Here is a 17,310-nt window from a genome sequence, read left to right as displayed (position 1 = left end):
ATTGGGTGTGCACCAACTGCCACCAGCCCTGGGGACTACGACCTTCCTGGTGATACATAATTAAAATAAATAGGGGGAGCACGCAAACCCCCCCCAGCTCCCCGGGACCACAACCTCCCATGGACAACATTAAAAACATAAATGGGTGGGCCTCACGGACCCTCCTGGGCCCAGGGGATCACCACCTCCCCAGGTCTACATAATAAAAAAAAATAGGGGGGGTGGGTGTGCAGACCCCTATGGGCCCCAGGGACCACCACCTCCCTAGGGCTACGTATTAAAAAACATAATAGTGGGGCCCAGGCAGGCCTCCCAGTGTCCCTGGAACCACCACCTCCCCAGTACAACACATAAAAAATATATGGGGGGAGCGGCATCCACCCCCTCCAAGGCTTTTTTTAGCCTTGAGGGTTTCCAGGGGGACCCCTGGACCAAGACTAGAGGGCTAGGGTAAATGTAACCTGCCCTCTTTTCTTTTCCCAAAGTGGCTGCAATGATTTCTTGTTTGAAGTGTTGGCAGCCAAGCCGATCTCAACAGGAGTTCTCCCTGAATCCGGGGCCCTAGATATACACATTTATTTTCCCTTTAATATCTTGAAAATTACTGAACGGATTTACACCAAATAAAACAAGCAGTGGCATAGCCAACAAGTCCCGTCTTTGGGACCTCATAAGTATTTAACCATGCAGTACATTACATTGGCAGATGGAACATACTATAGCTGACATTGTGCAACCACTGGGGACCCCGTAAAAGGGTCACCCAAACATATCAAGAGAGTTCAGATAGTCATAGTGTAATAAGGATGTTACATTAGCATGAATCATGGTCAAAATTGCAATAAGGAGAGATCAATAAAACATATACAGTCATCATGTAAGCCTTATAAAAACTTTTATCAGAAATAAACTTTGTGTTTGTGCATTCCTTCATACACTTGGCATTAGACTGTAATGCTCAGAACAGCCCCTTGAGAGCACCACACTGTTCAAAATGCACCAGTTTGTACATTTTTCAACTGCTCAACTTGTACGTAATTGGTACTCATGTAAAGCGATCCTTCGATCAAGTTTGTGCTATATGAAACTTCAAAAAATTTATTAATAAAGAACCCTCCTCCAGTTTACAGATATGGGCACAGACACCACAAAAAAACAGCGGCATGCCCAAAAACAAGGAAGGTGAAGAAACAACATACAGCCACTGAGCGCGAATCGGAAAGGCAAAAGAAAGTAGTAGTGCACCATACTAAAGTATATGGCTGATCGTGCAATAATTAATGTAACAGGGTCAGTCTCCAAGGTAGTAACAAAACAGCCTCAAGGCAGGACAAATGTAAAGCATTTACCTACAAAATCAGGGGAATTTTGAAAGGCAGGCCAAGGAATGAATGAAAGTGATGGGCATGTTTAAAGCCCACAGAGTAGATTACAGCATGTCGAGAGAGCAATGCATGCACACTGCTAGGCTTGACCTAAAAAGGGTGATTTGTGGACCAAAAGCTTCCTTTTTTGCCAAATTTTGTGTAATTCCATCCAGCGGTTCAGGCTGCAGGAGTGTCTAGAGAGTCTATGGGAAGTAAGATGGGAAACACACTTATTTTTATCCCTCCCCCCTTTTTCTCGGCCTCTGCTTGACGGATCATCCTGAAACTTTTCATGCACAACAAGATCTTTGGGCACACTTTTTTTTGGGGGGGGGGGAAATTTTGGTGAAGATTCATCAAACGGTGCCAAAGATATAGGCAAGTCAAAAAATGCTTTTTCCATGGAAACTAACTATAACTACCTACTGGCGACTGCCAGTAGGTAATAAACACACACACACACATATATATATATATATATATATATGTATATATATATGCATATATATACCTAGATGGGGAGTTAAGAATAGTAAATGTATACTTACCTATATGCAGACACAATCACATTCATTAAAATTAAAAATTATGTCAATATTATGTGTTTACTTTTAGCTCCTCTTTCACGTAATCTCAGCCTTTGGTGGTAGTTTGTCAGCTTCTGCGTGTAAACCATTTGAAGTGGAGTCAGTGGTATTGTATTGTAATATATTGACATCCATGTAGCACTTTCTTACCCCCTTACAGGCTGAAAGTGCTTACGTTAACTGCAAAGCTCACCATTTTAGCGGATCATTCTCTACACAGTGTCTCTTGACACCTTGGCTAAGTGTTAAAGAACTCAACATTTTTTCAAGGTTGTTTGGCAGAAATTGTGACCGGTGAGTACATGGAGAATTAAGGCATACAATGATGTGGGTTACCTAGTGAGGAAATACCTGTTTGAGTAACTGAGAGAGATGAGGACATGAGGAAGAGAGGGTTTCAACAATTGGTGTTTGGCACGCTTGGTGCCTACAATGTTTTCATCCATTTTAACTGTGTGTTGGAAGTAAACGAAGTCCAAGCTGCCCTGACCAGCACAGTTGGAGAGACATACCTTGGTGTGGATTGTGGGCTGCGGCCTACTACCTGGGTCTGCAAAACAGAGTGAAGAAAAAGGGTCACTTCTGAAACAAAGGCTTCACACAGTACAATATATCAAAGCAAGCATCCTACAATGCACGAGGAGTCTGTATATAATATGCTGGAAAAGGGAAGACTAATAGCTAGTATTATGGAAGAGGCCATCAAGATAGACATGTCAAAGGAACTACTGGGATAAAATGAGAAGTTGAAACTTTGGCTCACTGGCATTGAAAGTGTCTGTAGGACAGATATCTGGAAGTAGATTGCCTTAAGATTGGAGAACCTAGATAGCAATTGGGTTGTTAGGTAGCATAGGAAGGAGAGACAACATGACTAGCGAGCAAAGGAGTGTATTGCTCTATATATAGTTAAGTATGGTAATGCTCGGCAGATACTTAACTAGGGTATTCCTGGTTGGGATGGGATTGATGGATAGGTAGATTGGAATGCGACAGTTGGGCAGATATCATTAGGCGGTTGATAGAAAGTGGATGGTACATGTAGCATTATAGGACATTGAATACTAGTGAAGAAAATTGTTTGACGTTCTGTAAAAAAAAAAAAAAAAAAAAAGTTGTTGAACAGAAAACGTGGAAGTGAAATATTTAATAGGAAGCAAAGGATGAGGTGATTGGCTAGTTAGAATATGAGGCTATTATTCTATATATATGTATCATAGGCTGGAATATTCTGGCATAGAGGCTAAGGAAAACTGCTGCAAAAGAATAAGAAGGGGAAACTTGTTAGACACTATGAAAGTACATTATTAAATAGTCAGCAAAGTGTGGATTTATGGAGTGATAGCTTGGGAAGCACTAGGTGGATAGACATCAGGAGAGAGGGTTGTTGGATAGATAACAAGGAAAATATTTACTGGGTTGATAAGGTTGAGGGTGGTGGGTAGACAGAATGGAATGGCACTGTTGAATAGGAGGCAAGGAGATATTACATTGATAGCATGGGGAGTAATTATGGGCAGTGCTTAGTTTGCAAAAGAGTGCCAGTGCCCAAAGCATTGTGCAAAAACCTGTGCCCGGTGCAATTAAATGTCAGCATGCCATATACCAAGGTTGGTAGTCTTAAACCACGTCATGCCTATTATATCCACTACCAGACACTTCCTGTCCCTTTATCTAATTCTTGCAGGTTCCTGCTTTCTCCCTTTTTGGCGTTTGTTCCAGTTTTACCTTCGTCCATTTTTCAGATTTCTGTATTTTTCCTCCCTCTTGCACTCTGAAGATATCTGAAGTTGAAAAATAAGTACCGGTCTGCAAAAATAAGTGCTTTTGGCCCCCACTGGCTCAAATTAAACACTTATTATGGGATGGACTGCATGTGAGGGGTTTAATAGATAACAGAAAGTGGGTGGTAAAGGTAGCATGGGTAGGGCTGTCAGGGTAGATAGCATGGCATGGAATAAGGGTTAGACTGACTAGTAGAGGCTGGTGAAATGGATAACATGGGATGACATTGGTGGATAAACAGTATAGGAGGGGTTTGTTGAATGATAATATTGGGGACCTTGGAGAACAGATGCCATATTAGGGGCAAGTGAGATAGTTGGCCTGGAAAAGGATCATTGGATGGATTGCATAAGAAGCAATTGTCAAACAGAGAGCATTGGAAGGGCTAGTGGGACAGCCAGCATTAGAGATAATTACTGCATACACAACAGGAGAGAGGGTTGTTGCAAATGCACCAACACCAGTGGCAGGTACTAGAAGGCGTGGTAGGAGCTGGTGGGCTAGACAGCCTGGAAGAGGATGTCTGGATGGATAGTATAAGAGCCAATTGTCAGAAAGAACACAGGAATGGCTGGTGGGATCAATACTAGGGTAGGATTTTATTAGGTGGATAGCATGAAGTGGGATACTGGGGTCGATAGTACAGAGGTTGTTGCATATAAATCATACCAGAGAAATGTTGGATAGATAACTACAATAGGAATGGCTGGATAGAGAGAATGGGGATGAGTATTGGGCAAAAAGTGACAGTCACAATCTGGAAACTGTGCAATGTTTCAGCATCCTGATTATTAGTCCCTGGACGCTCACATTACTCATTGGTTGCTTGGACTCGCTGTTGAGTGGCATTCTGGGCATCCATCCATCAGAAAATGTAGGAATGTATGGCTGGATATTCTTCCCGTTGGGCCAGTCTGCTCTGTGTGGAGTGAAAATACATGTTAATTCCCAAAGACATCAAATTTCAGTAAGTGCATCATTTAGTTACATGTGAAGGTATTTTGTCTGAGCCATACAAGTTTTTTAGGATTTCTTCATATAGAATGTATGTGGTTGCCGGGGATAATTTTACAATAAAAGAAAACACTGGAATCATGCACACATTAAAGAACAACATCTAGACAGAACTATTGAATTGTAAATGGGAATACAAATGAACTCTGAGGAGAAAAAGTAAGGTCAGAAAGTATAATGTTTAACAGAGAAAAAATGAAAGTTGCGGACGTTTCTGTGGCCAAGCTATGAACCCAGTCTTTATCTAGTGCATACAACATTCTAGTTAGCTCTCTCTCTTAAGGTCATATGACCTTAAGGGTCCTCCAGATTACTACAAGAATTTATCAACATCACTGCATTAATTTTATTGTGTACAAGGTATCCTAGGGCTGTGATATGCCTGGCTCTGCAGCCCAACACTTCAAGTATCTCATTAGAAAACCTACAACCTAATAGTATTGCAAAGCAGACCCAAATTAAATACAAAACTTATTGGTAATTATGCAACCGGGCAGTCACTGTTCCGAGTGTCAAGTCTACTGTGATCTTCAGGTTCAAGGTATAGTCATTGGACATAGGTGATGTAGGGCCAATAAGGCAGCTACTTATCCTAGTCCGGATTTAGCTGGCACATGTCAACAGGAAATCACCAGCAAGTGGCACTAAAGGGCCTCTATCACTAAAATTCCTGGTTTAAAGTCAGCATGCTACTGAATGGTAGCTATGATAACTGGAGAACAGAGGATGATGGTAAATGCTTTCCTGCATTCAGCATGACCCAGTTCACACAATGGACCTTCGTGTGTGGAAGACCTTGGGCTATAAACTAGAAGATATACACACACAATACATTTTAATGAGGTTTAAACAACAACTCAAGTCCACACATCATTTTCATGGGCCCAGGGTCACTAAGGCTAGTCTAGTCCTTTGGAGTCTGTGGCACATCCTTAACACTCTTATGATAATGATGTTCCATATAGTAGCTCCTGATATATCCAAGACAGACAGGCTCTTTCTTTGAAACAATGTCATGGTTTGTACATGTGGCCCACAAGAGGAGGCTACAGCTTGGAGCATCTGGACTGAAGCCAGCACAGTTACTTTTCTGTAGCCCTTAGCAGTGGCGAGCCTTATTGTGTATCAATTAGCCAAAAGCCTTACATCTTCAATAATGTACTGCTTTAGTCTTATAGAAACTCTGGACCTGGAAAATGTACCTGCTAATGTGTTGCTGGGTGACATTCAGCCAGGACAGCACTAATCATAATGCAAAGTGGAGGTAAACTGGAAGACCTGAAACAGGATCTGCTCATTTTTGAAGGTAATATAGTCAAGCAGATAGACACTAAAGCTCACATTATTTTGAGCTACCAGTAACCGTGTGCAAAACTAGAGCTAATGTTAAAACGTATTGTTCAGAGTTTGTCCCGTGGATTTATACTGAAGCGTTTATTCAATGTTAGCCCTTTACAAGGTGTTTCCTTTCCTCTTTCTTAAATGCATCTTTTGGTTTCTGACACTAGAAAAGCCCTTCTTGCAGTATTCACTTCTCAGGACTGTGCTGGCTGCCGGTGTGTTGTGAATGCACAGCTTGCAGTTTTGTAGCATTTTTCTTTCTCTGGTCCTCATTATGAGTGGCCTACTGATTTCGATGGGGATGATAACACGAATAACTGTCCCCATAGGAATTATGGATCCTCAGTGAAATCTTGTCAAAATCAGAGGGAAATTAGTATGAGGACACCTTCAGTTTGCATACTAAGGCCTTGATTACGAGACTGATTGTAAAAACCATCAAACTTGCACGTAGCGTAAATACCGATTCCATGGAGTTCGCCTAATATCGCATGATTCAAATAACACTGAGTAAGAGTTTTTACTATGTACAATGGCATTGTTATTAACCACTTGTGTAAAATACAGAATACCCTGGTTTTTGATTTTGGTGGTAAAAACCACCTAACTTGCATGTTGGGTAAATACCAATTCCACAAGGTTTGGCAAATAACAAATGTATTAAATAGCGCTGATTATGAGTTTTTACAGTGTACCACTGAATTGTTATTTAGTGTATGTGTTAAAAACGGAATGTGCATTCATAGGCGTATGTGGTAAACACTGCACCAGATAAATAGCACATGCAAAAAAACATCAGGGAGTGCCCATTTTCAGGCATTGGAAGTTCCTGGAGTGAGGAAATCAATTTCCCGGAGAACAGGAATAGCCATAGCAACACACAAAAGGACCTTAGGACATCCCAAAGGTACACAAAGAACTCCTTACTGTGTGGGATGTGCAAGCATGCATTTTGTGTTGACAAACCACCTTGAAACAAAACAAACAGATCCTACTGCCATCCTCTGGAGTCCAGGTCCTGTTGTTGGTGCAGACATCTCTTTGTGCTTCTTTCTTCCTTTCCAGGTAAGATCTAAGTTCTGGTGCCAGGAGAATCCCTTAAATCCTGGTTTAGGGCAAATTTGAGGTTGTGAGGGACAGTGGCCAATGGCGTCCCTGTGACTAGTCCTCCTGTGCAATGACGACTTCCTGTTGGAGTCAGGGGTGGCTCCTTCGCAATGATGAAGGAGCGCCACGCCCCCCAGGCTAAGCCAGGAGCTGAAAGATAAAACAATATTTGTTTATCGTTTTATCTAACAGCTGCTGGCTGCGCCAGCAACCTGTGAAGGGAGGGGAGGGTTGGACCATGAGAAGTGGGAGAGGAGAGGAGGAGAGAGTGCACCTAAGTGTGCATGTGTGTTTGTCCGGCTGTCTCAAACCTGCCAATGACACATGCGCACTTTGGTTTCCCAAGTTCAGCTGTTTTGAAGAGCCGGACTGGAGAAACTGCACAGACCCCAGGGTTTTGTCTGAGCGGCAGTCCAAGCTGCTTAGACCAATCCTGGCACTTCTTTTATGCTAGCTTTGGCATGAAAGCAGCAGCAGAATTGCTGGGGAGCATGTGCTGGTGTCCCAGTGAGTACTGGGATATCAGAAGAGGATTGAGACGGCACCAGATGGGGGCAGCTGTGACGGGAAGAGGTAGGTTTTTAATTTTTATTATTTTTTAACCCTTATATACACCATACTCCCTGCCCCCTCTCTCCCATCGCCGCTGCTCAACCCCCCCATGGGCCCCGGTCTCTCCCCTTGAGATTTGTAATGGCTGCCACTGGTTGGAGTACATCACTTTCTACCCAGAACCCACTATTCTTAGGGTCTGCCACGATGGCAGAACCCTCCTTCGGCTGTGCCGACCTCCTAGCCCACCCTCAAGTTGTGGCTAGTCCTATGAGGATGCACACCTCTTGCATAGCTAATTTCCCACCTACCTTGCTGGGCAGGGCAGGAAGGGCTTTGTCCCCCACCGCGTGACAGCTACGTACACATCAGAGGCAGATGAAGCCTTTGAGGGTCAAAGCCCTGATGCTTTTATCACTAGCTAGCCTGGGTGGTAGGAGGTGTGATCTCCTTCTTGCTCAGGCCCTTTGTGTTACATCCTGCCAACGTGCTAGCACTAACAGCAGGAGGTCAGACTCTTATCTGTGGTGGCAGAGCCTGCCAAAACAGTACAGGACTAGATACTTTGGAGGGCACCCTCTAAGGGTGCCACCTGGGCAACAGCTTTTTAATCCTAAACATGGGCTTCATGTTCAAGATTATAAAGCACAGTGTTTGATACCAAACATGATGGAATTCGGCCAGGCCATCGCCAATCTGGACATCTCAGCAATGGTTAGATGCCAGTCCATGTTATCCAATGGACTACCGGTTACTTGGGCCAGCATCGTGGTTTTAAATGCCAGCACGGGGGCATATGTGCTCCTGCACATATGACTTCACTCAGGGGACAGAGCACCCTCCCCCCTGGGCTAGTGGGGGCCTACCTTAGGGATGACTGACCTGCCATGGGCAGTAACAGGGACTTTGCCTGCAACTAGATTGGGGCAGAGGCTCACTCGAGCAGCAGGCTGCTCGTGCAGACTGACATGGCAGCTCTGCAGTCTCTCTTTTACTTGGGGTACTCAGGGTCGCACAATCAGTGCTACAGCCATGGTGACCCCCTTTACCACACTTGCCCATGTACCATTTACTAGAGACTTACAGGGGTGGTAAGGTTCTTGCCAGTTGGCCTATGCAATTCGACGTACAATTTAAGGAAAAGAGCATTGGTACTGGGGCCTGGTTAGCAGGCCTCAGTACACTGACAGGTCAAACAACAGCATTTGACAGCAAAAAAAGTAGGGGGTGACCATTAAAAAAGGGACCCTTTACAACATCTCTAATACTTGTACTTGTACTTGGGTGTTATTCATCACATGCATTATTTTGTTACATACGGAAAATATCACATCCAGTAAATAGCATGTGTTAAATAGCGCACATGGACTACAGACATGCAGTGCTTCAAACAAATGCTAAATTTCACATGTGATCACACAATTTCTTAAAGTCATATGCTATTTACCTTTGCATGCAGTAATTGTCACTATGTCTTACTCATAACCAGGGCCTTAGAAATGTACAGAAGTAAAAACGAGACAGCAGGCCTTTTCCATCTATGCACCCATAGTGGAAACTCTATGAGTCACCCAAGTAAATTACAAATTGGAAGGATGGCTCAACTGTCTATACAATGCTTGGGCATTCATCCCTAGTTTATGGATATTCTTTACAGAAAATTTCATAGGGAGCACTTTACTGGGCGATCCACTCCGGCGCTCCATCGGATCCCTGCCCTCACTTCATCTTCAATAAAGCCGACTACATCATCGCCCCGCACCTCCAGGCCGTCATCAACTCCTCTTTTTCTTCTGCTACCTTCCCCGAATGCTGGAAACACGCCGAAGTCAACGCACTACTAAAGAAACCTACGGCTGACCCGAGCGACCTGAAAAACTTCCGCCCCATCTCGCTACTCCCCTTCCCCGCCAAGGTAATAGAGAAGACCGTCAACAAACAGCTGACCACCTTCCTAGAAGACAACAACATGCTCGACCCTTCACAAACCGGATTCCGAACCAACCACAGCACTGAAACCGCCCTCATCTCAGTCACAGACGACATCAGAACCCTGATGGACAACGGTGAAACAGTCGCCCTCATCCTCCTCGACCTCTCGGCTGCCTTCGACACCGTCTGTCACCGCACCCTAATAATCCGCCTCCGCTCCACTGGGATCCAAGGCCAGGCCCTGGACTGGATCGCCTCCTTCCTCTCAAACCGATCCCAAAGAGTCTACCTCCCTCTGTTTCGCTCAGACCCCACCGAGATCATCTGCGGCGTACCTCAAGGGTCATCGCTCAGCCCGACACTCTTCAATGTCTACATGAGCCCCCTCGCCGACATCATACGCAAGCACGACATCATCATCACCTCCTACGCCGACGACACCCAACTTATACTCTCCCTCACCAAGGACCCCGCCAGCGCCAAGACCAACCTACAAGAGGGCATGAAGGACGTCGCAGATTGGATGAGGCTCAGCCGCCTAAAGCTGAACTCTGACAAAACGGAAGTCCTCATCCTCGGCAACACCCGTCCGCTTGGGACGACTCCTGGTGGCCCACGGCCCTCGGCACCGCACCGACCCCCGCAGACCACGCCCGCAACCTCGGCTTCATCTTGGACCCTCTTCTCACCATGACCAAGCAAGTCAACGCCGTGTCCTCCACCTGCTTCCTCACCCTCCGCATGCTCCGCAAGATCTTCCGCTGGATCCCCGCCGACACTAGAAAAACCGTGACCCACGCCCTCGTCACGAGCCACCTGGACTACGGCAACACCCTCTATGCTGGGACCACCGCCAAGCTCCAAAAACGCCTGCAACGTATTCAAAACGCCTCGGCCCGCCTCATCCTCGATGTACCCCGCAACAGCCACATCTCCGCACACCTGAGACACCTGCATTGGCTCCCAGTCAGCAAAAGGATCACCTTCCGACTTCTCACCCACGCACACAAAGCCCTCCACAACAAGGGACCGGATTACCTCAACTGTCGCCTCAGCTTCTACGCCCCCACCCATCTCCTCCGTTCCTCGGGCCTTGCGCTCGCTGCCGTCCCTCGCATCTGCCGCTCCACTGCGGGTGGGAGGTCCTTCTCCTTCCTGGCAGCCAAGACCTGAAACTCCCTCCCCACCAGCCTCAGGACCACCCAGGACCACTCCGCATTCCGGAGACTCCTAAAAACCTGGCTTTTCGAGCAGCAGTAACCCTCCGCCCTTTTTCCCTAGCGCCTTGAGACCCGCACGGGTGAGTAGCGCGCTTTATAAATGTTAATGATTTGATTTGGGAGATCACAATGGCACACTCTGAAGCTCTGCCACGGACACGTTACTGTGTGATCTTGTAGTCACACAGCTGGGAGATCTCTTGACACATTCTTTTGAGAGATCAATTTGGACCCACTTTTCTGAATGAAAACGTCATATCTGGGCCCATTTCTTCCAGGTGATCTGGTCACTCTAAGGCCTGATTACAATTTGGGAGCAGCAGTATTGCCGGGTGAGACACCACTCCAAAAACATTATAACTGGGTCAGTGTTCCTGAACTGGGATTTCCTTGGTGGGGGAACACTGGCCTTGTTTTTAACGGCCACAAAATCTGGCCTGTAAAACAAGAGGCTTGGGCTTCAAGTGCAGTTCGGCATAAGCCTCCAGCCTTGCTCAACCCACTTCCGTGGAACGAAACGCTCAGACCTTCCAGTCCACAACCTGTACTGTGTTCTGAAACCCTCCACAACCTTGTCTCCAGCCACCTGCACCAGCCCGCTCTGCTTTAGTTTGCTACCTGCTAGAAGTAGTGGTAAATGTAAGCCTATTTGTCCATAGTATGGAACAAAGCATATGGATTGGGAGACGATAAACTCAAATTCATATGTTATTCCTGATCATTCTAAGTGATAGTTAGACTCGACTTAAGATTTAGAGAATTTAGGAAGAGGCGAAAATTGCTGGAATTAGGTACTAACTAAATATTGAAATTCTGCATTTAGCTGATGCTTTAGCCCCTCAAATTCCTGCAGATTTGCATTATGACATAATTTCTCACCTAGTTACCATCCAAGCATCTCCAAGGCTCTTCCACATATTCCTTTCTTGCTCAGTGATGCAGGAGTTCAGCAGGTTGATTGCCTTCTGGGTCAGTAGAGGGGAGATAACAGAAGGTGCCATATCTTTTCGGGGGCAGTGTGACAAGATCTGGAATTTGAGGAGAGTAAAAGAGAGATAGGATAGAGGGCTCTACAGTGCAGGGCTCCACAACTAAAAATGCTTTACTCAATAAAAAGTGGACTTTGCATATTTCTACACATTTTCTCCTCAGCTGAAGTACATACGTAATAAAGATGAAGGACCAGATTTACAAACACTTTGCATTAGGTTTGCATTAACTTTATGATGCAGACTTGGCACAAAGTATTAGGTTGGTATTTACAACTGTGTTGCGTCAAGGAGTCATTCCATGAGTGGTGCATGGGCATTCCGGTGCATCCACCCATGGAATTTGATGCAAATCCATCTCTACAAAGACTTGTAGACTTGGATTTGTGCCAAAATCCTGTGCCTCCTTGAGGCTCAAGTATTGAGAAGATTTATTTTATTTCTCCTTTGTTTTTACTCTCCACATTTGTGCTCATTCTGCGGCACATTTACAAACAGGAAATTGCTTCTCTGCATAGTGTTTGTTCAGGAAGGGACCCCTTCTTGCAGGAAAAATATGCTGACCACAATGCATACACCCTTGCAGTTTGGTGCAAGGATGTTTGCGTTTGTGCACAGTACCATAAAGTGCACTATTGAAGGAAGAGAGCAAAACAGCGCAGCTTCTTTGTAGACACTGCGCTATGTTACTCTCTCCGGTTCATGCAATGCACCGACATGACTTACATTGCTGCACTGCGCTGCGTGATTTCTTTGAAAATCTTGGCCGTAATACTTGCTGTTGGCCTGATTCGAAGCTGCCCAAACAGTGAAAGCAACTCACATTTTCTTTTACATTGCTTAAAAGAAGGGGAAGGTTACTTACCAGTAACACTAGTTTTGTAGCATAATACCTGTTATAGGTTCTTATACTTTAGTCAGTACAGTTGTAGCATCCTCTGTACTCCCATTCCCTGAATGTATCTTCTTATGTCCGGAATGCTGAGAGTAAATGATAATGTAATAGAACGTTGATGTGTGCAGAGGGATGCCTCTACAATTTGTGGCAGAATGAAACCCTAATTAGAGCCATGTATGTGGTGCATTACCTAATGAATGGATAAATGATTGATTTTATTCACGCAACACACTACCAACTGAGGTTTCTTGGAACTGCAAAATGCAAACTGAAGAAAAAAGCCAATGAAGTACAAAACCGAAAACGAAGGCATATATGAAAGAGAGAAACTAAAAGCTAGAAAACCAGGAGAAGCTCAGTCTACAACATACATGCTAACAGAAAAGATATGTATTCTTTTTTCTTGGAAGATAGAGAAATATTCCAGTGAGTGAAGTACCAAAGGAAAAGTTCTAATTTCCCAGACCTAAGGCCCATATTTATACTTTTTTTGCACCGCATTTGCGTCATTTTTTGACGCAAAAGTGTCGCAAAGTTAGAAAATACAATTATATTTTGAAAGTTTGTGATGCTTTTGCATCAAAGAATGACGCAAATGTGGCGCAAAAAAATTATAAATATGGGCCTAAGTATCTTAAAGAGTGTCCACCGGAGTGCAGCCTCTTACATTTGGGATTGGTTAAGAAACATAGTGAAGCGAAGGGTGCGAGTTGGCCAGTGTTTAATTTGAGCCAGTGGTTGCAGGTAGGGCCCCACCAACACCCATTCCTGGGGAACAGCACTTATTTTTTCTCATCAGTTTATTGACCGAGAGGAAGAGAGGGAAAACACACAAAGTAGAAAGGAAGAGAAAGACAGGAAATCCACCCTTAAGAGAGACAACAGGGACTGACAAGAGTGAGATAAAAAGGAGTGGCGTGTGGCCGTGGACTAAAGAAGCCTGAGGTGAATTCAAGACTATGCAGTCTTGGTATTCGGCGTGCCTAAATTTAACAACACTGGCTGCAGGCTCCTGAGTAGAGCTTTGGCACTGGCGCTCATTCTTTTACAAATTAGGCACTGGAGGAGGCATATAAAGATAGAGGTGCTTGGAGATATCAGATTTCTCTCACTCGTAAGAGGCACTATGAACAGTGCTGTGGTCCGTGAATATTTAAACAGAAGTTAATGAAGTAACTTCAGTGCTTCAGAAACCTGATTAAATATTCTGAGTCTGCAGATGGCTTATTGCATTCTGAACCCCTTTTAGCTTAGCCAAAAAATTAGGAGGTTAAATCTAAATACAGGCTGTTTTTTATGTTCTAACTTTTTTTTTACTTTAAACATAATGGGGGTCATTCTGACCCTGGCGGCCGGTGACCGCCAGGGTCACCGACGACGGGAGCACCGCCAACAGGCTGGCGGTGCTCCCGAGGGCATTCTGACCGCGGCGGTTCAGCCGCGGTCAGAAAGGGTAAACCGGCGGTCTCCCGCCGGTTTACCGCTGCCCCATTGAATCCTCCATGGCGGCGGAGCGCGCTCCGCCGCCATGGGGATTCAGACACCCCCTACCGCCATCCTGTTCATGGCGGGAAACCCGCCATGAACAGGATGGCGGTAGGGGGTGCCGCGGGGCCCCTGGGGGCCCCTGCAGTGCCCATGCCAATGGCATGGGCACTGCAGGGGCCCCCGTAAGAGGGCCCCGCAAAGTATTTCAGTGTCTGCTTTGCAGACACTGAAATACGCGACGGGTGCAACTGCACCCGTCGCACCCCTGCAACTACGCCGGCTCAATTCTGAGCCGGCGTCCTCGTTGCAGGGGCATTTCTGCTGGGCCGGCGGGCGCTCTTTCGGAGAGCGCCCGCCGGCCCAGCGGAAATGTTTAAATGGCCGCTGCGGTCTTTTGACCGCGGTGCGGTCATTTCACGGCGGTACCTTGGCGGACGGCCTCCGCCGTCCGCCAAGGTTAAAATCACCCCCAATGTGTGTCCTCATGTTTATATGCATTCCGACGGAGCATAACCTTCCAGGTAAATATAACACAATCCTCTACATGCCAAGAGGGGAGCACTCCTTGCATCCAAATAAAAATTTTGGGCAGCCTCTGAAGCCAACTGCAGAGAGCACCTGGGGTGTTGCACCCTTCCAATGCCATTTTATTCTGCTCATTAAGACACACCTACACCTCTATGGCTTACACCAGTGCCCTTCAAGTGTTACAAATACCCTCTAAGAGATGCCCAAATGTCCTTGAGTCTTCATGCTTCTGGTTGCATTGTGGAGTGAATGCTGCACATTTACCTTACGGTTGGCAGCACTTCTGAGCCACCTGGCATGCGTCGGCAGCACACCCTACATCCAGTGGGTAACTATTGCGAGCAGTAGAAGTATTGCAGTTAAACATCTCACAGATTTGGGTACATCTATCACATGCCCCAGTACGGCTACATCTGAAGAGCTGAGTATATCAAAACCCACCTTATGAGATGTATCTAATGCATCCACTTAACAAGTAGTAATTTATCAACAGGACCAAGCCAACAGGGGTGTAGCTTGGTCAGTAAGATGGAGGTTCTGAGTTCAAATTTCCCAACTAGAAACGCTGGCATTTCATGGTAAAATACATTATTTGAGAGGTAGAGCATGAGGGGGCTTAAGAGGCTGTGGGATGGGATAGAAGTGAGGGTTGTTAGGGTTGAGTAAAAGACAATATGTTGTAAAATAACCAACAGTTTTAGGAAATTCAGAACTGAGGCGAGAGAAAGAATGTGTGTATATGTTTTGTCTGTGTGGGCATGTAAACCTCTCAGGTGAAATCCAACAACCACCCCAACATACCGGACTGAAAGCAACTATTTGCTAGAGAATGCACTTATCGAGGGGAGTGGGGGTGTACACCCCAAACATCCCACCAGAATCAACACCCCTGCATGCCATAGGAAAGAGGTCGGGCTGAGGTTGGTTGCAGCGGTGACACTCATGTAATCTAGCGCTATCAAACGTATACAGTTTTGCAGGAGTGTGGTTTAGCACATGTAAACATTTTAAATGTACTTACTTGTGTCTGTAGTTCATTAATATGGTTTACAGCTGAGCAGAACAATAAACCATCCCAGAACTCAACCATATGGTTTTCCCATAATGGCACTGAGGGGATTACTCAACCCCTGTGACGTCATGCAACAGCTTATAAAGTTGTGAGAACTAGCCTCTACTCAACTCAGTGCTAACTACATTTGCCGGTGAGACAAATTATTGTTATTTCTGTGGGAATGTAATAAAGTTGTGTCTAACGGCGTCTCAGTCTGTAATAAGTAAAAACATTTAAGATCTTGGTATGTCCTCTTTCTTTAAATTATGCGAGTGGCCGAAACAGCCCACCAAAGTACCTACGTGCTAGCCCACTTTGCTGGCATGTAGGCAGTCCTTCACCACTCTCAGTCGTCAGGGGCAGGCTGGATTAGTAGAAGGGGCACCAGAGCTGAGTATATTTGGGGTATTTTAACTCGCACATTCAGCGCCATGTTCTAATTGTTGCCGCAACGGTATAAGAGGCAGTTATTTGTTTAAGAAGACAGTTCTGGAGCACGCCTGCCTCTATCCCGTCGGTCTATAAAAACATGTGTTCTATGAGCGACCGGAGGAGGTATCAGTACTTGCCCAAAAAGGCTTGTGTGAAACAAATAGTATGTCTCAAGGTCTTGGACTGCCTGCCCTCCGTTGGCGAGAGGCGCTGTAATGATTTCCCAGCGCAATCTCACCTGTCTGCCCATCCCAGTCTAATGAATTCAGTATGCAAACTCGGAGACAATAAAATTGAAATATTCAAACACAAGAATGGAAGTTGGCCATGACTACCGTTTTTAATATTTGTTTTCAGCTGGATTTTCGACAGAGGAAGCCATCTCCACTGGTCTATTTGCATGCGTAGATTATTAACAACAGGGCCATAATTATACTAATAAAATGTCCATATCTGCGTATCATAATTCTCAAGTACCTTATAGAATCCCGTTTCCATAGTAGAAGATAGAAGTGAATCTGTTAGTGACCGATGTCAGCAGGCAAATTCCTGATGTACTCCAATTCACAGACAGCCCTGAAGAAACCCTGAATTTTGTGACTTCACAGAGCATCTCTGACGTTTTTAATGAAAAGCACAATGTCATCCGCACACATGGAAAGTATCAATCATCTGCTGTTGAAGGACAGCCCGCTGTGTGCATACATAACATTACCTAACTTTGCATGCCAATGGGTCCTTCGCTATGGCAAATAGAAGTGGTGATAAAGGGCATCCCTGTCTTGTAACTGTTGTGAGGTATGTAGAACCTAGTAGGGAGTTGTTGATTTTTATGTGGGCAGGCCAGTTTACAAATAAGAAATGTATAATTTTCAGTAATTGCACCTCTCTACCCATTCTTTCTGTGACTATGCACATAAAATGCCATTGTAGCGAGTCATATGCCTCCTCTGCATATAGCAAGGCCCCAATCACAGAAATCTCAGGGTCTATGTGGTACATTAGTGTGAATATAG

At 45.2% G+C, this 17,310-nt stretch overlaps 1 protein-coding gene across 2 annotated transcripts in view; it reads right to left on the bottom strand.

Moving 5' to 3' along the window:
* EPS8L3 (EPS8 signaling adaptor L3) overlaps window positions 1-17,310 on the bottom strand; it is a 187,055-nt gene that overhangs the window by 19,993 nt on the left and 149,752 nt on the right. For both annotated transcript variants that reach the window (XM_069238344.1, XM_069238345.1), the window contains 3 exons: window positions 11,785-11,933; window positions 4,550-4,658; window positions 2,467-2,504 (listed from right to left, as the gene is read on the bottom strand). In XM_069238344.1, coding sequence (XP_069094445.1) covers window positions 2,467-2,504; window positions 4,550-4,658; window positions 11,785-11,933 — 296 coding nt within the window. The remainder of the gene's footprint in view (window positions 1-2,466; window positions 2,505-4,549; window positions 4,659-11,784; window positions 11,934-17,310) is intronic.

The sequence above is a fragment of the Pleurodeles waltl genome, chromosome 6 (assembly GCF_031143425.1).
Source record: "Pleurodeles waltl isolate 20211129_DDA chromosome 6, aPleWal1.hap1.20221129, whole genome shotgun sequence".
NCBI classification, from domain to species: domain Eukaryota; kingdom Metazoa; phylum Chordata; class Amphibia; order Caudata; family Salamandridae; genus Pleurodeles; species Pleurodeles waltl.
The sequence above is the reverse complement of the archived record's forward strand: the minus strand, read 5'-3'. Positions and strand labels throughout refer to the sequence as shown.